Source organism: Candoia aspera, chromosome 2, assembly GCF_035149785.1.
Source record: "Candoia aspera isolate rCanAsp1 chromosome 2, rCanAsp1.hap2, whole genome shotgun sequence".
NCBI lineage: Eukaryota > Metazoa > Chordata > Lepidosauria > Squamata > Boidae > Candoia > Candoia aspera.
Window position 1 is genome coordinate 121,129,119 of NC_086154.1, and position 26,357 is coordinate 121,155,475.

General features: G+C 38.7%; 1 protein-coding gene across 1 annotated transcript in view; it reads right to left on the minus strand.

Moving 5' to 3' along the window:
• Window positions 1-26,357, minus strand: part of MAP2K6 (mitogen-activated protein kinase kinase 6) — a 98,161-nt gene that overhangs the window by 5,766 nt on the left and 66,038 nt on the right. Inside the window, exons 5-10 of the mRNA XM_063293444.1 lie at window positions 25,917-26,036; window positions 22,561-22,677; window positions 20,602-20,653; window positions 17,073-17,200; window positions 13,410-13,487; window positions 11,268-11,407 (exon numbers count right to left, since the gene is read on the minus strand). Coding sequence (XP_063149514.1) covers window positions 11,268-11,407; window positions 13,410-13,487; window positions 17,073-17,200; window positions 20,602-20,653; window positions 22,561-22,677; window positions 25,917-26,036 — 635 coding nt within the window. The remainder of the gene's footprint in view (window positions 1-11,267; window positions 11,408-13,409; window positions 13,488-17,072; window positions 17,201-20,601; window positions 20,654-22,560; window positions 22,678-25,916; window positions 26,037-26,357) is intronic.

Sequence of the window (26,357 nt, forward strand, 5' to 3'; positions counted from 1 at the left end):
ATAAACATTTTACAAATAAAATCTAAACTTGACATTAGATAAAACAGTTTAATAAATAAATATTTAATGAATTTTACGTAATAAACTTAAAACCCCAACTCACTTCATTTGTTACTAAAAGCCTTGTTTTTATAGCCATAGTTAAAAATCTGGCTGTTGCCACTATAATCTTAGGGTTTTCATCTGCAAGATATTCAGAAGTATCTCTTCTTGGTTTGGATTTTAAAATAGACTAGATAACTTCCTGCTGAAGACTGTTATAAAATTCACAATACATTATTTTTATTGTATAAACATTTTAAAAAAGCAATCACACTATTTTGCACCAATTCAATAGGACAATAAACATGAATTCTGATGCATACATCCTTCTAACCATAATTCTGAAGCATCAGCAGCATACATGCAGTCACCACATCTCACAAGCGCAGAGTAGGACAGAATTATATGACAAATTACATTCCACATATAAAACCTAATTTATATCTGGCTGAAGTACAAGTAAATGGAATAAATGTAGCTCCTTTAAGCAGAAATGGTCTGCACCTTTGAGTTTACCTATCAAGAGTAAGAAAGAGTAAGATTAATATATTTAATAATCTCACATAGAAAGTTAAAAGAAAAAATTAAAGAAAACTTTGGAAGTATCCAGTGATGGTACCTTGTATCTATATAAATTAAATATGATTTACCATACTCATTGGGTTTTGTATTGGAGACATCAAGCTTTAAAGGAAGACCTTTTGCTCATTTTTGTTCCTTTTAAACAAAATCTGACTTAGAATGTAATTCCCTAGGTAACATTATACAAGCTACCCCAAAATTATAATTTTGTTTACTGCATTAGACAAAATGAAAAAAGAAAACTTTTTTAAAGCTCCTTCTGACTTCACAGTAGCAACTGTCTGAATCTTCTGAAAATTAGATTGATTTAAAAAAAGGGATTCAATTCTGCTTCCAAAACTGGCATTTCACTAGAGGTCAATATAATCCACAGCACGGCAAAATTTATTTAAAAAATGGTTGCTATTCATTTTTTTTTAACCGATGCTTTCATGATAATATCATCCTTACATTTTTATGTTATAATTATAATTATGTGGAAATTTCTAATAAAGCTTGGCTTCTGCTTTATTACGTTTTATGTACTTAGTGAATGTTTTATTGTGTAGTTTTATGAGTTTTCATGTTTGACCAAAAATAGCTTTAAAAAGTAAGAGAGAAATTATGCCAGTTATGTGGTGCTTTAACAAATAAATGTCAAACATTTTTTTAAAAAAACTAAAACACTGCTGTTCACTCATCTGTGTGTGGACAAGTAAGGCTGAAAAAAATTCTGGTTTGTTTAAATTTTTCAATATGGTAACCAGAATCTCATTTTTCTTAATTTATTGGCTAAACCTTTTGGAGTTGGTTTTTTTTTTTTAATCATTTCAAAAATGTAATTCAGAAAATAAGGAAACCCTTATATTGTATGTCATACATTCTGGCTTTAAATGCATACCCTACCTTACTGGGTACCTTCCATTGCATGACTCTTCATAATTCAAATATGATACATTTATATGGCTTGAGACTTTAACTAAAGTAATGAATTAGTGCCGCCCCCCCATCCCTTAGCCAATAATAGCTATGATGGGGGGAGAACAGTTTTGCTAAATCAAAAGGGAAGTTCTGTAAGCTGGAGGAGGAACCAGCAGTTCCCAGGCTAAAAAGAAATGTTACGTTAACATAGATTAGGTTCTTCCCAAAGCCATCAGAATAGCCATACATCCATTGATTGAGGAAAAAAATATGGAAAAACCTAGAATTTAAACCCTATAGCAGACATATATTAAGGTTTTGGATTCTGTGTACTGTAGTGTATGGCTTCAATCTGTCCTGCAGTAACAAGATTATTATCTTGCCAAATTGTTCATCTAAGCCTTCTTTGAATAAGCCAAGTCCTGAATAAGGGGCTAAGTATCTGAAGAACCAACATTTACAGCTGTGACAAATTCTAGCTAAAAACAACAACAAATCAAGTGCTATTAATACCAGCTATTTGTGAAGGTGAAAGAAAATGAGTAATTTTGATCTCTTGGTCTCCTCCACGTGTTTTACACTGTATCAGCCAAGCTAGTATAAAAAGTGCCAAGAACTGAGCAACTGGTGTAAGAACCAGGCTGCTTTACACCTTACACAAAATGAACAGACCAGATCCTGAGTAAAACATCTGTAGATAATAGTTACTTTACCATTACTGATAAAAGATGCAAGATTCCTCAGGTGTCCTACTTACTCCAATAGAGACAATACTCCAAAACTTTAAGAATGAAAACAAGAGCTACGTTTGACTCTATAAAAAATCAAAACATAGCATAGATTGAGGAAATTTCAATTTCAAAGAAATTGCAGCAGTATGGATTGTTCTAATTGACTTTGGCTTCAGTTCACAATTCTGTATTAAGCTCCACTTCTAATACAGAGCTTGAGGGTTCCATTACATGCGCAAAAGTCATTTTGGATGCTTGTTGTTGTAAAACTCAGTTGGATCTAACTACCGACAGCATTGCCTACAAATCAGAGCAATCCTTGTGAGTAGATTACCCACTGCTTGTCCAATCCATTTTGAGAAAGAACCTTTAATCACTGGCTCTTGCAGTTTACAATTTCCTATCTATTGAAATAAGAAAACATTCTGTAGTTGTTTTAAGAATGATAGTTGCTTTTAAAGAAAAGATGAATGCATTAATATCTTATACATTCCAACAGCTACCAAATTCAGGAAAGGGCCTAATTATTCCTTGCCACCATCTTTTCCCTCTCTATATGAGGCTCTCAACCAATCTACTTTATTCATAACATCCGTACTTTTTAAACAAAGGACCAGAATTTAAAAGAATACTTGCACCAATTTTTATGAACAATGACATTCATATGCTTTATTACTTAACATCAACATAGCTTTCAAATACATTTAATTCTGGGGGAAGGGGGAGGGAGAGCAAAAAAGGAGGTTATATTGAACCGTATAGCTTAAAGGCCTGCGCCCTCATGTCTAGGAAATTTTACTTCCTTCATCCCCTAATAATGCTCTTTCTTGCAAATTTCATCCTAGTCCAATTTTAAAAGAGATTATAACTATTATGTTTTCCCATGAAATAAAATGCTAAAGTAGATCTCTATTTCTTATGGTACATATTCATGTTGGGAAGGGCTAACCCCTACACTTGGACAGATAGAAAACAGTGTTACTGTTGGGACTGAGGATCTGGCGTGGTAAGTAGTTACTGCACTGTCCTAATTTCAAAGAAGGTTATTCATGAGATCAAGGAGTAGATCCTTGCAATGTCACTTGACGTAGCGCATGGCTAAAGTACGCTTTGATTCTGGAGCTGCAGATAACTGAGACCATGGACAACCAGCAATACTAAACGGACAGCTCATCTAGTCTCTTTTCCCTGCATGTCTTTCAGAAAAGATGCAGATAATGTGGATCACCTTTTACTTGAGTTCCTAGAGGAGGAATTCCAGGTCCCATCATATTCATAAAGTCAATGGGGTTCAAATTAAAATGAATTGCACATTATTTCCCATTATTACCAGGGACAAAGTGGCATCAGTTACTCAGTCATGCAGCTTCTCCTATCACCGATATCCACTGTTGAGGTGTGGCCCATATATCTGCTGCAGAAACTTACAGTAGGTGTCATGTTTCCCCTTTCAATGTTCTGTTAACATTGTAACGTTTCACATGTCAAGTTCTTTCCCGTGTTCTTTCACCCTCCAGGCTTTTTCCATTCCTCCGCCCTCGTTGTTGTGGAGCCTTGGAATGTGTGTTTGGGTTTGCGCTCCTGTTCAAGGTTACTTTCCCAGGCGCGTCTAACGGTTCCTAGCACCTGGGAGGGGGTGCGCACTGACAAGGGATGGGGGCGGAACTTGCTCACAGGCAATGCTTTTAAGTTTGTATTTGGCGCGCTTTGGCTCATTCTCAGCTTTCTCTGTATTTGCATACTATTCCTTTAATAAATCAGTTATCTTTAAGCCCGAGCTTGTGAGACTGAGTATTTGGGATTAGGCAACCATTACAGTAGGTATGCATGTTACCTGACCACCCCACCCCTCGATGAGCTGGAATCCTGATTGCACAAGGTTCCAACTCCCAGGCAGGTACATACACACATACACACATATGCAATATTGTTCTTGCTAGATATTCTCATTGTATCTGGCCTTAGGGCTGTAATGAACTTGATCTGATCTGATACTAAGCTGAGCTGATGTACCCAGCATTTCACTACTGACTCTAGGATTGCCTTCCACATTTAATTTGTTTCATCTACTGACTAAATAGGATTATTGATGCTTGCGAGAATTCTCCTTTCTGAAAATAGCTTTACTACAATGGCTGGCTGGGAACATTTGACTGTAATGGGACTGTGAGATGAGTAGGTAAAAGATTGTTTATTTCAGTCTCTTTCCATAAAAAATAGCTTTGAAGACAGGATGTAATAGCCACTCTCTTCCTGGCAGAGTATTTATGGGGAAGATGCTTGGAGCAACTTGAAAAAGATCCTGACACACGGACGTTCTTTCACGGAGGGGAAGGAGGCATAAAGCGTCACATTATGAGAAGGCGAAGTGTGATCATCAGCTCCAGCAAACGCACCCTCTGCTGGGATTTACCAGGCCCGGAAGAAATGAAGGATGCTTACTGAATGGGTACTTCCTGATAATCTCTCGCTGCATCATCACAGAGCTCAGGTGTACGGAAGCACTTCTGCTGTGTAATAACAAAGGCCAGTGATTCACACACACACATGTACACATGCTGTCCAGGCTAAACAAAAGTGACAAGAGAGACTGTGCATGGAGAAAACAGATCACTTTTAAAACCTGCACTGAATCCAATCCAAGTGCACACTGAAAACACTTTAAAGTATACCAATGCCTGTTGGTCTGTTGCTTTCCAAAGACCATGTATGCTATATGGACAATGCTTTTGTTGGATTCAATATCTTTGTTTATAGAATTGATGTTTTTTATTTATTGAACTATGATTAACATCATCAAATAACTAAATTAATATAAATCCAACATGCATAGAGAAAAAAAGATACAGAAAATACAAAAAAAAAACCTACTAAAAAAGTAAGTAGAGACAATTACTGTACATTTACAAAGTTACTATGTATGTATGTATGTTTGTGTGCATTACCATATTATGGTCTATTGGCATTGAGGTAAAGCTTAAAATCCTTCCAAATTTGATAGAATTGTGGTTCCTCCCATGATGTCTCATTATTTTAACTTTCTGTGTGTCTGTGTGTTTTTAAGCATGACAATTGAAGAGGCCTTATTAATCCACATCTCAATTGTTATCTAGAGTTTTCCAAGGTTGGGCAATTATAAGTTTAGTTGCTAAAATTAAATAGATAGTAAGTTCCTTATTTTTAAGCTTGAGATTTGGTCCTGTAAATAAATACAGTAAACCTAAATCTGGGGAGTATTCAATTCTTTGTTTAATAATGGTATTTATCTCCCAAAAATTTTTATACCAAACGGGTAAAGCTTTACTGCATGACCACCACAAATGAAAGAATGACCTCTTTTTTTTGGACAACCTCTCCAACATTGGGAGGGATAATTTTGATATGTATTTGCCAATCCAACTGGAGTCAAGTCCCAGCGATGTATAATCTTCCACTGTGCTTCTTGCATTGAAGCTGAGGTGAAAGTTTCCGTAATTCTTCCCAATTTGTCTTCTCTATGTTAGATCCATGTTTATAGAATTGATAAAGATTTCACACACAGAGTTTGGAGGAGAAGAGAAATGGCAATCAAGAGGCAAGAGGAAATATAGGAGCCCACTGAAAATGCAGGCAATCTGGGGAATATAGTGTATGTGGTTAAAAAAAAAAACCTTATTTCATTTATTTAAAAGGTTTACATGGTCGCCCATCTTACCTAAAATAACCCTGAGTGGCTCACAGCAACAATAAAACAGTAAAAGAAAACAAGAATACTAATACGAAAACTACATCTTATGGCACTCCAAAGACAACACTCCCCCATACATTTGCAGGGGTCCAGCCTCACCCAAGCCCAGTGCTTAGGGGTGAGCCTGCCAGATCTCAGGGGGGAGGGTGTCCAACAGGGCAGGGGCAGCTGTGGAGAAGGTGTGCCTCCTAGGTCCCTCCAGATGACAACATTTAACTCAAGGGACCTGCCTAATGAATGATCAATAGAATGGATGTTTCACAAAATGCCCTGTACTGTTGACTTTCAATAAGGATGAAAGTCCTTTTTGTTGTTCTTTTTAAGTAAGTGCATTCTTACAGAATAAATCTTTTCCAGGAGGCAGTAGCATTTAGCATAGATGAATGCTCAGGTAGGTGAAGTGGCAACCATGTTTCCTCTTTAACAAGGATTTAGCTTCAAATTTCTATGCTTTAGCTCTACTCAGATTACAAAATGAACTGAATACGACAGGGGAAGAATCAGAAATGGAGTTGGAAACTCCAACAGATGCACAATGCTCACCTCTACCTCCTGGTGATGCTGAAGTTGAAGAAACTGTGTATCATACCTAAACTACAGTATACAAGCTGCCTTTGCATACAAGTCTGATTCAAAGTGAATTTTCAGGAAAATTCTTTCTATGGGAACCTCAATCAGTTTTTCCCAATCTGAACCCTACAACTCCTGTCAGTTTCCATAAGCATAACCAACAATCAGGGATGATGGAGGTATATAGAGAGAAGAAGTCTGCTGGACACATAGACTTATGGAAATGATTCTTGTCTTGTACCTCATCGTTTACACAAGTAAGCTTTTCATGGTAAACCTCCCTATATTAGATGCTGAAGAACATATAAATAACTAGGCAAGGGTACTTGCCTTTCTGTTGTACTGTTAATTACCACAATGCATTGTTCCAATGGCTCCTGTAACCTATTACTGCCAAACATGCCAAGATTCACCCTGGCTCTTCATCCTTGTGTGCCACCAAGACCCTCTGGAAGGGGAGGGAAAACTGGATCGTTCTCCTGTTATCGAACCATGGCTGATGCTGTCCCAACCTCATTCAGAGTTTATGGCACTGGATAATACAGAAACTATTTATTGATTTTAACCTCCTATTAGGAACCCCAATCCGAACTCTAAACCCAACACTCATCCTTGTTCAAGCCAGAAGGGCTTCGCTGATATCTTTATTTTACAAGTTATTTAGGGTAGAAAAAGGGGGCGAATGTGCCTAATCAGTCATCTATAACCTGGCACCCTCAGATGTCCCAATTCTCAGAACTCCCAGCTGGATGGGAATTTTGAGAGTTATAGGCTTAAAACATTTGGAGAGTGCTAGGCTGGAGAAGGTAGTCTTAATAAATGGACCCCAATCTTTCTTTTTAATCTGCACTGCTACAGTATCACAGAAAGCTTTTTAAGTCCACAAGATAAGCCAGTGGTTGGCAACACACTGTTAGTGGGCTTCAGGGGAAATGCCAATCCCTGATAGTGTCTGTGGGAACCTTTTTATTTTATTTTATTTTATTATTAAAAGGCTGCAAAAAGCCACCCAGAGTCCCTCTTTTGGGGGAGATGGGCAGTAATAAAATTTGAATAAATAAATACATTTTGTAAAATCACCAAATCTCATGAGACTTTGATGTTCCTGTCTTAAATTTCGTGAGATTTCAAATGATAATGGCAACACTTTGTGAGATCTAGACATCTCGCCAGATGTTTTATTTTGATGCTCGTACTAAATCTGCAGCAATCTCACAGACTTTTAGTAGGCCCCAGAATACAGGCTGGAAATGATTGGTCTGAACAAAGATAAACAAAGAAAAAGAAATACAGCAAAACTAAGTTGGATACATTACTGCCTTTCATAGCAGGAGACAAAAATTTGGGCAACCACCATCCATATTACTAACGACTTTGAACTGAATTGAGATATATTATAGAAAAACTAGCCATCAGGCTTATATTTTTCCATTCTCAGGGAGAGGGCAGCACTGCAGTTCCAGATGAACGCTCCCAAATAGATATAAATGCCTCCAAAGCAACACTAGGAATACTGCCAAGTACTGTTTGACAAAATAAAAGAGCAGAATTCCATTTAATGTCACCCTTCTGGGCCAACTTCAGAAATGAAAGAACTACATTGCTTTCTTTACAACGATTTGATTCCTTGGCCCCATCTCCCACCACAATTCTATTTCCGAGGGTATCATGCCCACCCAAAAAATGGCTCAGAACTCCGACAGACCATCTTAGTTCCTCCACAATCTTCTGGGAGGTCAACGTGACATTTCCTGAAAGCCAATGTAAATAGTCCTTTAGGAAAAGTTCACGGAGACACACATGTGTTAGCTCAGGAAGAAGGCAGTGGAAGTAAAGCCAGTTTGCGTAAAGGACAATCTTACATACGTACCTTGCCCATTTCCTTTGAGGGCTTCTGCCTGTTTTGAAAACAATGGGATTACTTCTATAGAAAACTTCAGGGTGATTCTTTAATAGCCATGGATGAATGTCCACTAAAAAAAAATCCCACTTCCAAAAAACACCCAGTCTGGAATAATTTTCTTCCTTACCTTTCTTTTTTTAGAATTATTTGCAAACACTGGGTGTAATATATAATCTGATTTTTAAGCAAAGCATTCTTATCTGTCACTTTTCAAGGTCAAGAGGAAAATATCATTAAGACCCACCATCCTTCCAATCTTATTGTGGCCACCTCATTATTCAGAGGTTTTGCAAAGTACTGTCATTCTGGGCAAAGCACATATTTTGTTTAGGCTCAGAGAACATGTATTTAAAAAATACAAGAGTTTTATGAGAATAAAAGTGTCTGCAAAAAATAATTACAACAAATCCAACAGCTCTAAACAGAAAACAAGCTACAGAAATACCAGTATTAACAAATCAACATACAACTCTAGGGAGGAATGTGATAATCAGAATAATTTCAGAAGAAGCCCAAGTTAGATAGGCCAGCTCATCATTTTACCGCAACAGATTTAACCCAACTTTCTCTTTCACCAATGCTTTTTCCTCTCACTGGGAAATTAAAAAATATAACTAGTTTTGGTATAAGAAACCAACTTCTATTTCTTTCTCTCCGTGTCTTCTACTTCCCTTTGTTGTTCTTTCTCCTGTTGTTTTAATCTCGTCCCCACTCCATCTTAACATTTGTAGACTTTTCTCTGTTTTTTGTGTTTCTCACCTCAAACTATCTCCAATTAAGTTGGTTTTTTGCCTTGTAATATTTCCTTTTTCCTAAACTCTGGTCCATTGAGCTTAAACCCCAGCATTCACTAGGTATCGGCACTGATCACGGGCCATAGAGATTGGCACTCAGATGTTCTGCCTAGTTACATCCTTCCCATTAATGCCAGGCTGATCCACCCTGAACTCGCTCTTAACTACTGATTCTTGCTGGGGACAATTTTACCCTTGGCAAACAAGGAAATTAATGGAAGATTTTGTACGACACCCAAGCTTAAGGATACTGGAATCTCTGCTATGCTAGAAACAGCACTGAAACACTGTTAAGTTCGAGATTTTGCATCCCACAGAATTTATGTTTTTCCTTTGCTTGCTTGCTTGCTTATTTATTTATGGCAATGCTTATTGCAGGGTTAGAAGCAATTCAGAATGAACACTCAGTATTCATTACTTTAATAATTTTTTATGAAACGTGGGTTTCTGCCCCATGCAAGCTTTTTTTTATATACTGTGGTTTCCGGTTTTAAAACCTGTATCAGAGCAAGTGTCAACACAGCAAACAATAAGCTCATTAGAAATATCTGCTAGGTATACTTCAGATGAACATATAGTTCAATAAAAATAACAAGGGAGGGAGAGATGGAAAGCATGGAATTTTTTCATGTTCCACTAACATGTTCCATTCTGTTCCACTAATAGCAGCCATGGGAGGTGTCTGTATTTTCTTCAGTTGTTTGTTTGTATGTGTCTTTGAGGGCAGGTGCATATGTGTTGATCCTGGTTTTTTGCTCTTTCCTTGGGTTGGGTCTGAGTGTGTATGTCTGCACAGGAAAGCAAAGGACAGGGTGCAAATGCTAAACTGGGTCACCTAGAAAGTGGGGATAGAAATAAGCACTCAGCAGGGTTCCAAATTGCTGCACAACTACATTGGGAATTTTTATTGTTTTTCACAGTCCCCCAGCAGGTCCAGCCATTTTCGAACAAAATCTTTCTTTTGTTGCCTTCCCCTTACAAATTTGGTTGCACTCTGTTCTGTTTGCAAAGAGGTATCCTGCTGATGGACAGACAGAGCCCTTAGCATAATTGATTTCCAACCCTGGGTTGGAAAGAAAAAAAAAAGTAAGGCACGTTTATGGGGAGAGCTGTTAAAAGGTATAATAATGATTCTATGATGTTACAGCTGCAACTGGGCATCTGGAAGAAAGGAAAGCCCTTCCCTTCTTCATAGCTCTGGTCCTGGGAGAAACTCAGCCCAGTGGGATGGACAGGTGTGCAGTGTTGTGACTTCTGGAGATCTGAGCAGAACTGCAAAAGCAATTAGCCCACCCACCTTTCAGCTTTGTTTTTAAAGAGAAAAGTGTAGGACCCGAGACAGCTATGTGGGTGCCTAATTGTTCTTATTCAAAAATAATATCCAACCCATCACATAACATAAAGCCAGAGCTTTACAAAAAAATATGTTAACAAATGTGATCACAGCCCCACGAACATTACAGTTTACAACTCAAGACACGGTAAAGGACAGAGAAAAAGGAAAGGGACACAAAAGAAACTTAAGTTTGGTTATTAGAACTAGTTATGTTCAATAAACGTTAGCTTCAGCAGCAGAGACCATTACTGTTGTGTCCGAAAATATTTTAATTCACATTTCATTTTTTAAAGGATAAGCGTTGCAGGACTGAAAAACAAGAATGCATGTAGCTGAGATTCAAATTATGTGTTTACTACCCTCCTGAACAGCTATTGCAGCTTATTCCAATATTCGTACTGAGAGGTTTATTGGCAGTAGGTAGGGAGCAATTCATAAGCAACTGGGTTCTTTTTCCTTGCCCAAGTCCCTTTTGTGAGAAATAACTCATTTTAGATACAGTCTAGGCATCGTCTTCACTTCCAGTGCATTTTGGAAGCAATTGCCTGATTTTAAGTTGCATTTGTTCTGGTCTGCCCATCAGTGTACACCTGCATACCCCCCCCCAAGTAATATGTGAGCAAATTCAAAGGTTAATGCAGCAAGAGCTGACTTCTCCATGATTCAGGGAGAACGTTCTTACCACTGTGAGGTAAAGTCAACAAACTCAGCTGAGAACTTGTCTGCAGGGAGCTGTGGTGACGGTTCTTCCACTACCTGTTTGAGCTGCTGGAACGGTGTCCCCCAGGAGTCATATGGAAACCGCAGGATTGCTAATTCAATCTAGGTACAAAAGGAAAGACAGGGAGATATCAATACAACTTCCTGTGACTCTTCCCTCCCCCTCTTCCTTTGCCAACCTAAAGGAAAATACTGAAAAGGGGGCCAGAAAAACACACACTCAATCCAAAGTTGTTGTATGCTGCCACCTGCAGGCCAGTAGCTGAAATTACACCCAATTTCATTTTTATGATCCTCTTCCGCAGGAGGCTGTGCTTCTCCCCCTCCCTCTTCCATTTTTCCTTGGAAACACTGGGCTGGTTTGGTGCCTCTGAGGCACAGCCTGTGCAAGTCTCTGGAGACAGCATGTCTCTGGGAATATTTCAAAGCTGCAGCTTTGAAATACGTGAGGCTAGTTCTTCTGGTTTGTGCCACGTACCCAGAGCTTCTCTAGAAGACGCAGGGTGCCAGGGGAGAGTGTGCTTTTCTCCCTTTGCTATTGCAACAAAAGGCGACTAATAATTCCCAAGATAGTTATTCTGACTTGCCAGCAGAAACCTTAACGTTCAGCCTGAATGCATATTTCCCTCCTGCAGGCATGGTGCCAGTGGAACAGGCTTTGTGACGGATAGCTACAGGGGATTTCTTTCTATTTGCAGACACGCAACACATGTATGTTACTACCTAGTTTTTCAACATTCATTACAAGCAATGCAGGACAATGAGGACCACAGGTGCAACTGCTAGGATTCTTCCATTTCTGAAGAAGGTATAAAAAGCCTATTCCAAATTTAAATCAATAAACTCTTTGCCAACCAAATGGACCAACTCATGACTAGTTTATAAATTAGGCTGCCACTCTTATGGCTAATATAGTCCTTTGTAAATTCTGACCCTGAAAAGGTTTGCTTTTTTCTGACTAGGCTTCACTGAAAGTTACGTCACTGTTTATTCTTTCACTCCTATTTCATGACTTGATACGAAAGAAAATCTGGCTTTTGCACAGAAAATCAAATCCTTTTGCAAAAAGAGAGCAGGAGAGCAATAGGGGAAAGACCACTTGAAATCAATTAAAATGCACAAATCAGGCAGCGGTATTTCACAGTTCAACCTTCCCAAGATTTCAAAAACAAGCAAGCAAGCAAAGCAAAGCAAAATAAAAACAAACCAAGCATCATCTTTATGTAGGCAGCTGAATTCAAACTGCTCTGGGAAGAGGGGTAATCTCAGAAGCTAACCAGGCATTTTTTAATTAGCAGATCAATAAAGCCAGCCAAATCTTCCTGAAAGGCTGGTTACTTGCCTCCGTTGACCTTCTTTAGAAGTATGTAAAAAACTGGGGATTGACAGATGACCATAAAGGGATCTAGAGCTGACCTTGGGGAAAGCATGAGAAGCCATTAAAGGAGAAAGGAAGGGAGGAACTTGGACAAGAGATTATACAGTCCAGGGTAGAAGGAAGTATGAGAAAGAAACGCAAAATAACATCACCTTGATTTTGTTTGGTATAAAATGGGACAGAGAGAAACAGATTTTCAAGGTTCTGTTGTACCATACAACAATAAAGTAGCATTCCCTGAACCCCTATTGTGTCTGTTTCTTCTTGAAGAGCTGATATCAGTCTTGAAAACCTCTTCAAGTTTCTCTCTGTCCCATTTTATACTCAACAAAATCAAGGTGGGGTTATTTTGAGTTTCTTTCTCACACTTCCCTCTTTCTCAGGACTATGTAATCTCTTAAAAGCTCAGGTCCCTCCTTAAAAGCTTACTCTCCTTCCCCCCTTAATGGTTCTCTCATACCTTCCCCAGGGTCAGCTCTAAATTCCTTTACAGGAACTTGCCAACAGAACACCATCAATTCACTCAAGAATCTTCAATACAACTTCCCCCTTTGTGAACCCACACATTTTAAACCAGAAAGGCTATAGGCCTCATTATTTTAAACACTGTTAAACCCATTCCAGATGACCAAGAATTTTGAGTTGCAAAAATAGGTGGAACAGAATTAATTAATTAATTAATGGTAAAATTAATCCCTGTATCATTCCTCAGTAACGTATTCTTACCATTGTAATCCCCAGACTCCAAATATCAGATTTTACGCTGTATCCCTTTTGGTTTAGTTCCGGGTTGATTCTTTCAGGCTTGAATGGGGAGTAGAAAAAAGAGAAGAAATCAAATTGATATATAACAGCTTTAAGTTTTCATTTGGAGAATGAAAGAATGCCCTACCTCTGGTATGCGTATGAGAAAAGTAACATACACACAGCCCAAATTGTTTTTAGATCAAGTTAAACTAGACCCGGGTCTATACAATAAGCTTAGAGTCAAAGGCAAGGTAACCAAGTTGTACTACAACCTAGTCAGCAAAGGACAGGAGAGGGTTAGTTTTACAATAACCAGGTTAGTTATAAACAGCAGTTTGTACCCCTTTCTAATCAGCAGAGTTGTAGCAACACCACAATCCAGTCAAAAATAGGGCAGTTCTAAAGCCCTGCCTAATCAGTTTTCAAAAAGAAGTTGAAGATAAAGTGCAATTTTGCACTGTAGCCTAAGCTACTTCTCTCCCATACTGTTCTTCAGAAATTCCAGTCTGGGTTGGTTATTAAAAAAAGTTTTGAATTGCAGTTGGAAAAAATAGGTGTGAGGTGCATTTGTAATTGGCTGGGAGTGCGAGGAAGAGGATATCATCTGTTCATGTACTTGAGAAGTAGTGATTGGCCCATACTGGCAATGGGCCAATTAGAAAGTGCAGTCCATGACAGAACTCATTGACGAAGTCCTGGCAACCACAGAACAAGCCTCCTTAGCACTGAATGGTCAAAAGGACCCAAGCCATGCCCACTAATGTCTGACTGGCCAATATAATAAAGCTTTGTCAGATGGTTCTTGATAGAAAGGCACATTAGATACCAGGCATTTCCTGGAAGAAGTAGGTAAGATTCGGCACTCCCCAACTCATGGTTTTTGACCAGTTAATGTGACAGAGAGCTGCCAGAATGACTGGTACAAAACAATGACTGGTGTAGTGGCTGGCTGGGTAAAGTGTTGTGTGAACAAAGCCTGAAGTACAGGTCTATTCACAGCCTGATAAAGATTCAGAGGATTGTTTGGTAAAGATAGATGGAAAGTCTTCCATCATCTGCAAAGATGTCTGCCTCTTCACCACTTTATGCAAAGGTCATTAAGAAAAAGGGGAGTAAGTCTCCACTCTATGAAATTTCAGGAGATATGAGTAATGATCAGTTCTTGAAATTCTTGTACCCTAATTAGTTTCAGTTCAATAAATCTTGTTAACAAAGGCTCTGTGAGAACCTTGCTTTTGGTTTGAGGCTGGTGCCAACCTTAACAAAACATGTAGCACAACTCCTATCATGTATGTTCTCCAGTTTGAGAGTATTTCCAAGAAAAGGCAACCAAAAATGCTGTTTTCCTCCTCAAGGGAATAGCATGCAGGCCTTTCAAAGCCAAAATTCACATATTGCTGATACAAAAAAGCAGCAGCTTGCAAAGACTCCTCAAAGGAGAAGAAATCACAGATGGCAGTCAAAACACCAGCCTTAGTATTCCAAAGCCCTGGAGGCTTGGTAAATTTCTCAGCAGAACATCCTCCCTGACAGGTTTATACATTTTGCTCTATTATTATGGAGAAGATCCTTGCAGATTTGCATATAATTTTGGTCTGTTTATTACAGTATTAAGATGGCATGACCACCCATGCTTGACCTATAGAAAGAAGCTGAGACAGTAACGGACAATTTCATTTCTGCTCAGTCCATAGGTGGCTCAGTGTATGCAAGCTGAGAGTTCCAGCAAAGGGACAGGAATCTATAGGCAAATGTAGGGAAGTACATATATTTCAACACGAAATGAACTAGGCACTTATACAGTACTATAATTCTAGTAGTAAAGGCATCATCATGTGCATTTAATATTAATGTGTCGGGAGGGACGTTCTTAAGAACATATAAGGAAATCAAGAAAATGGAAAGTAGAAGACTTACAAAACAGTATTGTAAGTAAGTAATAGTACTTTCCTCTAAGCTACAGCTTACTCAGATCAGATTGCTTCCTTGTTTCCTCAGACAAGCTAGTGGGCTATACAACTTCCTTGTTCCCAAGGACTATGAGATTCTCCAAGTTTGCTCTTAGTTCTCTAAATTCTTCAAAAAATCAGCATCCTTTGGACATGTTTGTTCAACTTTGTCTAAACTATAATTAGTGTCCATGTCTCATGGCACTCTCAGATACATGTTTACTAAGAGGTTCAAGAGAGTTTATTTCCAATTAAGTATGCACTGCAGATTGCACATGTCCTGTGTTTTAGACTATCAGGTTTCAACCATTTTTGGCTGACCTTAATTGCCATGGCAGAAGCTGTAATTACCAGTCCCCATGTGAACTGTTAATGTACATGCCTAACCACAGATATTCCCTTCAGGAAGGCTGGGAAAGTGCCACACTACTACCCAAAGGCACCTATTGCACTGTACTGCAACAGAGTCCAACACTCTCATCTGAGCCAGTCTAACCTGAGGAAAAAATTGGGCGGGGGAATAAACATTAAATGAACTTGCTCTTTGGGGCTTTAAAGGCACACAGAGCACCATGACATGATGGAACATAGCACTCGCTCTCCTATGTTCAAGTTTCCCCAAAGAAAAGGCCCAAAGAGTTCCAACCCAGCTGTTTTACTGACTCTGAAAAGGCAAGGCTGGGAAATGTGTCAGCTTGTCTGTGCATAGTCAAAGCTCAGATTGTGGTTTGACTAATACATTAAATTGCTCTTCCTGCTTAAAGTGAGTGTGTGTGTTGCCTCTTTACCCCCACTGTTCTTACTGCAGCAGCTTCTATACAGTTAAGTGTACCATCTAAACCTAGAGCGATCATCAGCCGCAGTTAGCGCTTACCTGAATTTGAAACCAACAAAGGATCATATGGCTGGATGTATGGCAGGAAAGCAGCACATTAGCCAGCCAGAATGGTTTAACGTGTTTTGCAAACTCTGTGTCTATGATGGTTCTAAATAATTCCCAGTCTTCTTCCTAGTTTTGGAGAGTGGGGAATAAACACTCCCAAGTAATTCCTTCCCATGTCTCCAATTTCAGTGCTGGTGTGAAAACTGATTAGATGGCATGGGACCAAGGTTGTTGTTGGTGTCATGTTTGTCACAGTATACATTTAGAAGTTCACTGTAGAAGAACTCAAGATAATGATATTTAGTTGTAACACATCTTAACATTACAAGCTGGGGAAAATTGTATTCTGAACCAGGTAATTATGAACGTGGTCAACCTCACTGGCCGGAAATGGGTGTTAGGAGGCCTGATTCTCTAAAATCATCTATTTCAGATCCTCCTGTTGACAGAGTATGGTAGACTGATTCGAGACACAATCTTTCCAGTCATGGCACCCTAGAGCAGAACAGCTACTCCATTGTTGCTTCATTTTACAAGGTAAGCACAATGTCATTCTAACAAGTTTTCACCAAGTTTAATCTTTAGACCTTTATTCTTTTACTGCTTTCTAGTTTTTCTGATATTTCTGCTGTTGCTATGGTGTTTTTTTGCTATTCAAATGGAAGGCAACCTTGAATATGTTAGAAAGGTAGAATATATACACACACACACACTGAAATGTAATAAAACAAAGCAAAAACCTGCCACTGTGTGCATAAAAAGTGAAGTGACACAGTTTGCCCTGAAGGTTTTACGATTCATTGCACTTACTGCCATATAAGGTTTGCAACCAGCATCCATTGTCTTAGCCACAGAATCAACGAGGTACCCACTAATTCCAAAGTCACACATTTTCACCTGTCCCTGTGTATTAATCAGTACATTGGAGGGCTTGACATCTGCAAAATAAATTATAGTGGAATGTCATTTCTTGTAAACACTTCTTTTCTTTTTTTCTTGTTGCAGATTATGGTAAAAAGGGAAGAAGTCAAACATTGGTTGTTACCAGCAGAGGGCACCCAAAGCAATATACCATTTATTTATTAGCCAGTTCAAAATAAAAGGATCCAGAAAACACAAAGAAAAAAAATCCTGTATTTTTCCTTAGGCTATAGTCTAAGATTGGCATTTATTCCAACCACTAATTCTGCTATTAATTTATGTTGAGGAAAAACTAATGGAGGTCAAACAGAAGCGCAAATGCTTCTAGCTATGTATGATGGAAACCCTAGAAATTAACACTGAGAAGACATACTTTCTTTCCAAGTTCCTTCCCTCCATCGAGCAAAACTGAATCATGGTTCAACACTGATATTTATTTATTTGATTGATTGATTGATTTGACTGATTTATATCTTGCCTTTCATTCAGGAGCTCAAGGTGGCATATATAACACTCACTCATACTTTTCCCCACAACACCACCCCTATGAAGTACAGTAGGTTAGGCTGAGAGACTAGCCCAAAGTCAGCCAGGGAGTTTCAATGGCTGAGGATGGACTAGAACCTGGGTCTCCTCACTCCTAATCCAACTTCTTAAACACTCTGTACGGTGGCCCTCTAATATGCACTAACAAATGTCACACGTCATGCTAAGCTACAGTACATGGTAATACAGGTAGTCCTCGCTTAGCAACCACAATTGGGACCAGCAACTCAGTCACTAAGAGCTGTGGTCACTAAGCAGAAAATCATGTGACCACAACAGGCTTATAACCTCACATCGCCTTTGGTCATTAAGCAAAGTGCTGTAGCCACTAAGCAAAACATCATGTGACTGCAGCGTACGATTTTACTTCTGCCTTCTCTATTAACTCTGCTTGTCACAAGCTGGTTGTGAAGCACGTGAATGGCAATCACACGACTGCAGGACACTGCAACAGTCATAAATAAAAGGATTGGTCACAACACTATGTTTTTTACACTACTGTAACTTCGAGCTAAACAATGCAGTCAGTAAGTAAGGGCTACCTGTATGAACATCATGAACATGCTTGAGATCAGTTAGAAGTTATAGAATGTAATGTATATTAAAAGAAGATTTGACCTCTTTTCCCATGCTAAATTGGCTTTATGGGTAAACCCAACTTGGGAAAAAGATGATGATATGGAAAAATTGGATGAAAGCAGGGATGTTGACTTTGAACCAACCGATAGATGATGACGATGAATTGTTAACATATGCTGTGTTAAGAGATAAGTATCTATCAGATGTAACCCAATGGCAATATTTACAGCTACATTTGCTAACAACTTGGTTTGGACCAGTAGCATTTTCAGCTTTGGAGACACCTGAGATACTAGAACAACTTGTTAAATCCTTTAAAACTAAAAAACCTACTATTAGTTTTTATAGATATTTATCAATAAATCAATTTGATATGCAAATACTAAGAAATGAATGGAATAAAAAATTAGAAGTTCCTATATTGGCTAGAAAGTGGGAAAGTGTCTTAACTTCTATACCAAGCGTGTCAGCAAACCTCAAACTACAACTTATACAATAAAAATAGTATTTATAATGTATTGGACTCTACTATGATTGAATAGAAAAGGTCTAAAACAGCATTTTGTTGGAGATACAATAGGGATAATGCTTCTGTAAAACACATGTTTTTACAATGTCCTATACTTAACTAAATTTTAGAGGAAAGCAGTGAAATTATATAAATATGACTGCAACAAAAATTAAAATTTTCAGAGGATAATATTCTCTTGAATTACATGGAAATTGACAACTGGACAACTTAAATGGATTCTCTGTGCCCTATGGCCAAAAGACTGATACTGCAGCATTGGAAAGATAAACGTATGACCGCATTCACTCAATGGATTGAAGACCTGTTTACACTTGCCACCTATGAGCGGATTGCCTAGATGTAGACTTTGTATGGGCAAATATAATGAAATATGGAACTCATTTATACAAAATACAGTAGGTAAAAGATGAATGATAGTTATATAAATGTATCAGAAATAAATATATATGTACTTGAATAATATTTACATTAGATAAGTATATATAGAATTGTAACTGTTATAATGATATACTTTGGGTTTTTTTCTGTTGGATTTTTTCACTTTTTTAAAAGCACTTTTTATGCATTGTTTCTTCTTTTGAGAATGCATATATCTGCACTATAATTATTTGTGGGTTTTTTTGTTATTATTTTAAAACAATAAATAAATAACATCATGAACATGCTTGAGGCCTCCTCCCTCTGTGTAGTGAATCTACAACACTGGTTTGCTTGTGTATAACCACTTGTTCAAGATCACGACAATCATTAAGTTTAATCTACCCATTTTGGATTCACCATCCACTACAGCTTTCAGAAGGAGAAGATAGCAGGTGCAAGTAAGTGTATTTCCTACAGTTTAGCACAATATATGAAAAAGGTCCACCACATTATTGTGAAACCTAGCCAAAGATTCATAGACAGACAGAACCCTTGATTAGCACTAAGGCAAGGGAACATTTCACAGAGCTTTGAAACCAAAGTTGGCTCTTGATTTGGTAACTATGCAACTCATCAAGCTATGGCAATGAAATTATCTCCATCTTGGATAGTGAGAGATGATAGACTTTATACTTGTATATGAAATGCAGTGAGGCAGGATTCCCAGTTGCCATCTAGAGGACAACATGTAGCATTTTAATTGTACTACTGATTGCTCAAGTCAGATGGACCAGTTTGTCCCTAAATCAGAAGAAACTTGGCCCGATTTTAGTTGCTCTCTGCTATAGCCCAACTGCTGCTGCTGAGGACGGTCCCCCTGAACCTCTGGTGAGTCTTTCTGGGATAAAGCACTACAGACAAGCAAGGTAAAGAACCTTTATTCCAAATGATAAATACAAACTAATCACCTTGAAATAACAGTATGGCATTCCATTGTCTACCCAAAGGCTTTAAGTTAAAAAAAAATCTGGGAAAACAGGAAGCTACTATTATGCAAAAGCACTACTGCTCAGGGCCCTAGGGCTGCAATGACATGTCAAAATGTTTGGCTAGGGCTTTTCTTTATTGTTTGCTTTAAACTCAAGGCATTTCAATGGAAGATTTTGCTTCTTTAAAACAATCAAGCAAAAACCATGGCATTTCAGAGCTGAATGTTAATGGCATGATCTAAGCAGCATTGGGGAAAAAAGAAAAAAAGGGGGGAGACGCAAACGGCTGTGTGTTCTGGGTTGCCCAGCAATGTTTTAAAGTAATCTTAACACAGATCTTTGAACACAATGCCCTGCCACCACTTTTAGAGCTGAGAAACATGTGAGAGAATTCCACACAGCTCATACTTACCTCGGTGAATTACAGAGAGTTTACTATGTAGGTGTTCTAACGCTTTTACAATCTGAAACACACAACCAAGACAAACAAGAATGAGCTGTAGCTGCTGAAGCAGAAATATTTATTACTGCACTCCTTTCTCCAGAGTCCAGGCCACAAGTTCACCCTCCTTTCAACACTTAACCTCAGGTAGAGACAGTCTAGGGTTGGGCATCGTGGTAATTAACAGGCAGGAGAATGCTGAGCCTGCAGTCTAATACCAGGGTGATAAAACATGATTCATGATACCCATTGTTCTTCCAAACACCCTTAGCAGCATGGTCAAACTAAAGGTTGATACAATGAGCCCTTTTTCCAAGAGTCAGAATCTACCCAACTTTTCTGCATCTTTATGGAGAAAATTTTCCAACTGGAATTCCAGGCCTCCTATTGGATCCAGTATTGTTACAGTAAGGATCCGTGTATTTATTTTTCACCTGCAGAAAAGAAAGAACTGGGCAATGAGGGGAGTGTTGGTTACAAAGCATGGCTGATAGGTAAAAAGTTAAATTCCCCTCTCTCATGATCACGGTTGCAATAAAATATGCAGCCCCTATCGTCAGCTACCTTTCTGTATAAACACAAAAAAATGTCAAAAGGTTAAACAGATTTTTGTTATATCTAATTTGGTCCTGAGCTCACTCTTCCCATTTATGAGAACAGTATCTCCCCTACCACCATTATCAAAAATACTGCCACTACTTCCATTAATCTATTCCAGGACACTTTTAGGGAAATGTAGCTACCTAATAATTCTGTGCATCTGCTTTCTATGCAGACCATTTTCAAGTGATTCCGAGTTTTTTTCTAAAATGAGGCAGATTGTCTGTGAACTGACTCAAAGCCTACCAGGCTGCACCCAAAACTGTTTTCCTGCCGCAAGGGTTTAAGAGGCTGCAGACTGCAGACAGATAGACTAGTAGAACCAAATAATTACATTTCCCTCCAAGCAACTTAGAGGTATGAGGAAAGGAAAGGAGGAAGTATAGCTCTGTGACTGACAGTCTAGCTTCCAACCTAGAGCTTTCTTTTTCACTTTCAGCCACAGTGCTTTTGGAAAAGGTATAATTAGAACCTCAACTGGAGTCAACTAAGGAAAACATAAACACAATCCTTTTTGTTTTAGTTTTTTTTGGGGGGGTAGTTTTTTTAGGTTTGGACTTTATTTTTTAGTTTTACAAAACAAATAGGGATGCCTTCGAATTTCATGAAACTCTGCCCCAAAATAAACAAATTACAGACAACCCTTTTTTTAAAAAAAGTCTCAGAATGTCAAGGTATTTAATGCAGAAAACCTTGCATAGCTTATCTAATACCTGGCAGACAATTTTCTGCACCAAGATTCTGCCTTGGATTTGAACCAAAGTGGGTCATGCCTGAAGCAGGCAGAGTAAGCCTGAACCAAATTTTATCTTCAATAACTAGCCAATTAATTATCAGAAGCAATCCCTTCAAAAGCACCATACAGGTGGTCCTCATTTAATGACCACTTGTTCAGTGACCATTAGAACTTATGATGCCACTGAACGAGTGGTAGTTACCTTGTATTTATGGCCAGTGCAGTGTCCCTGCAGTCATGTGATCATGATTTGCAACTTTCCCTGCTGGCTTCCACAAGCAAATTCAACAGGGAAGCTGGCAGGAAGTCAGAAGTCGCAGTCACTTGAGGTCCTTGCTTAACGACAGCAACCAGGACTGCTGGAACTGCTGTTGCTAAACAGCATGGTCATGTGGTTTTTTGACTTACAACAGTGTTGCTTAAAGATGGAGTTCCCGGTCCCAATTACTGTTGGTAAGTGAGGACTACTTGTATTTACTTTCTCTAGCTCCTTCTAAGATTCTATTCCTTAATAAAAGTGATCTACAAAGCTGGGAAAGATGTTAAATCCCTTTTGGAAGAGGATTACAATTTTTAAAAGGTACAGCACTTACTGAGACAGCTATTTTTCCTAGGATATCCTCAGGAATCGTCAAGCCTCTGTCAATGACTTGCTTGTAGAATTTGTCCAGCGAGGTGTCCATCAATTCCATACAAATCCACACATCTCCCTAGAAGGGTGAAGGGGGAACACGTAAGTGACTGTGAGCTTTGACCAGCATCTGCCACCAACACATATACTTACCAAAGCATATATGTACTGCCTTTTAGAGCTTTCTTGTTAATTTGCATTAGAGTCTTAAGAAGGCCTCCTACCACACACGGCAGCCTTTCGGGTGACCTGCAGGTGCTGGAATTTCAGGGCAAGGATTTGGAGAAATACAGCTTGAATCTCTGCAATCTTAAACTTCCCATCTAAGTGGCAAGTTATGTCTGCCACTTTCTGAACAATTTATTTTAAAAAAGCAATTTCAACATTGACCCTTTCTGGAACTCAGAAAACACCAGATCATCAAAAGTTAAACTTCCCTAAGGAAGAGGACACGTTTGCTAAGCAAACCGTTAACAGTTCTCTGAAGGATTATTCTGGCCCATGTTAATTCCATCATAGTTACATAAACATATTCCAATCTATACAATAAGAAAAGGGAAACAAGAAATCAGTTTCTACAATTATTCTTTCCTGCCAAAACAAAACAAAAAAAAACCAGACCTAGAATATTGGTATTAAAGGTTCTTTTCCTGTTTTGTAGAATGTGATTTTTTTTTAACTGACTGACTGACTGAAACAATGGGCAACAGAGGTGTGGAGAAAAGACACCAGAAATTAGACACTATACGAAGAGAAAACAAATCATTTACAAGCTGCTTGTCAGTTCAATAAAGTTAAACTAGAGAGAAGTTAAAATTTTAAACCACTGTTTAACTGATTGTTTCTAAAAAGGATGTAAGATACGCTTGTGCCATTTTCAAATTCTGGCAGCCAAGTTTTTTGTTAAGATTTTGTTAGTAACACCGCACCCTGCTATTTTAAAAGTCTAGCATTGTAGTCTGATAAACTAACATGACCACGTTTAATGCTGCCCAACTAATGTCTTGCAGAGATGCCAAAAGCCTAACTCTTCTTTAGTGAGATGATTCCCACAATGACAGTGCATAAAAAGTGACTACACATCCCTCTAATACCTCCTTTGCTGTTTTTCACGGTTTGATGAAAACACATACTATTCCAGCAAGCTTTTCATCTTCTAGGTCAAATGAATTTTTCTGCTGTTGTTACTTATTACAGTAAACCCTCCTGTTCAAAACTTTCTATCTGTGCTTGTTTTTGTATATACTGAAGATATTTTGTATCAACTGATTTGTCTACTGGGGTTTTACTCCAACAACTGGCTGTGCACAATTTGCAAATGATTTAAAGAAATGCTCTGGACCAGCAGAGAGCTCTGCTAGTTATTAAAGCAGCCCATCTTTTTTCACAAGAAGGTACAAACTCCCTTTGAATATCAGTCAAACCTTTATTGGCATTATAAAAGCAATAAAAAACAAAAGGCGTTAACGTATCATGAGAGTCACAAAGAAAGAGCCATATTCATTGAAAAATTTGGTTACGTCTCCTTTTAAGCACTTCCTCTAGGAACTTGGCAACAATTCAGGGGGTTTCAGATACAGCATCACTCAGTAGGTATTGGCAAGATGATACAGTATTTGCAGCGTTTAACGGGTATTTACCCCGTAACGGTTTTGAGAGTAATTCGTGCGGAAGAGACACAAGTAAGCAGCAGTCAGAAACGACGTGATGGATTGTATCCGGACTGCCACAGAGACGGAGCCTCTCGTGGACGGGAGTGCGTTTGTGCCTTCCGAAGAGTCCTCGGAAGGAAAAGCATTTCCTCTGGCCAGGAAGAAGGCCCTGCGCTGAGGTGGCACCACGAGATCATGCAAATAATGCACCATCTTGCCAGATGATTTTCTCTACCAAGCGTAGCAGGTGAACAGACACGAGGTTGAGCTGGTCTGAGTTCATGATATTCTAAGTCCAAAAATCTCTGTTGAATAATACTAAATACATAGTTTCATCCGAGAGATATAAATCCTCAGTTGCAATCCCAACTTGCCTGAGCTTGGACATAGTATGTCGAGTCCAAAGCAAAGTATAGTTCTCTTTTTTAAGATACGATGACAGACTTCGAGGAGCAGCTCTGAATAAAACTCTAAGCCAATATTCAATTGTTATTATCCAAGCTCTAGTTTCAATTAAGCGTTGGCCGGTTTCTAAGCAAATTGTGGGATAAGAGACGCAAGTAGGAGCCCCTAAAAGCTGCCTCAGAAAGGATGCCTGAATACCCTCTACTTTGGAGTTAAAGACTCTTAGCCAGACGGGAATACCATACCGTATTTGGGAGAGAGATTTGGCTTTAAAAATTCTAATCGCGGCAGGTGCAAATTGGTTACCTCTTGTAAAATAAAATGGTTTAATTTGGGCAGCTGAACAATTGGCCAAATGAATTATCTTATTACAGTGAGTTACCCAAGAAAGATTATAACTAAATGTAGTGCAAGATATTTAAAAGTTTTAACTTGTTCAATTTCTGTACTACCCATGAACCATCTCACTGAATGCCATCTTTTGGCAAATACAATCACCTTTGATTTAGAGAAGTCAATGGTGAGTTATGATGACAATAATTATAAAATGCCTCCAAGTATCTTTGTAAGCCCACTCTCGAACCAAAAAGGACTGGTAGTATCGTCAGCATAAAGTAACAGTGGGGTGGGAAGACCGCCAAGACTGGGGGGGCAGGGGGTGTGACCATTAACTGAGCTAAAGGAGTGAGCCTTTGAATAATCTTGAGTAATTACACACAGCAGTATTTTGGTTGTTGTAAGACACACTAAGTAGGATGCAACACAATTTATTTGAGTAACTAAAATTCATGCATTATTTGGTTCCAGATCCAATCAGTTGTCAAATGAAGGGCAAAACCAGGAACAGCCCACTGTCAGTCACAACAAAAAAATATCAGGCTACATCAGAGGAGGTAATCTATTTTTTTCCACCATGAACTATAGTTCCTCAAGAGTAATCTGTGGGAGCCACACAGTGGACAGGGTTGATACAAGAAGTAGGTGAGTAAAAAGCCAAAAATGGGTGAGGCACCCACTGTTTTTCTGGACTCCTTTCTCTTCCTTTTTGACATGCCTCTTCTTTCTCTTTCTCAAGCAGCAATTATTGAGAAGGGTTGGGAAGCCTGAACTGATCTCTTGCAGAAGTCTTTTGAAATTAGCTGGAAACATGCATATTACCCTAGGACTGTAGGTTGCCCACTCCAAGGCTAAATGCACATGCAGTTAATCTACTATAGTTTTCTATGTCCTAGATAAGGTGTGAGGAGGTCGTAAGACATACCTCTCGAAACAGTGCACCATAGAACGTGACAGTGAAGTGACAGTCTACTGTTCTCATAGAAATGTCCAAGTCCATCAATAACCTCTTCTGTTCCTGGCTATTCACTGTTGCTCGGATTCGCTGGAAAAAACACAGCCAGTTTAAATGTTGACTCTTCTTATTCTCAATCATGGATAATTTATCAGCCAAGAACCTGGCAGTCACAAAAGCTCGAAAAATCAAGATGATGACATTCCCTCAAGAGAGGGACCCTTCTGTTACCAGATGCAAACTTTCTCTTCCTGATCTTACTGGATGGGCAGAATCAACTGAAGAGATAGTTTCAGACATGTCCAGGCCATCAACCATATAGGTGCTTAAGACGATAACTAACCTGTCAATTGCACCCCAAAACTAACTGGCAGCCAGTGCTGTTTTCATAGCGGTAGGGTTACATCAGCA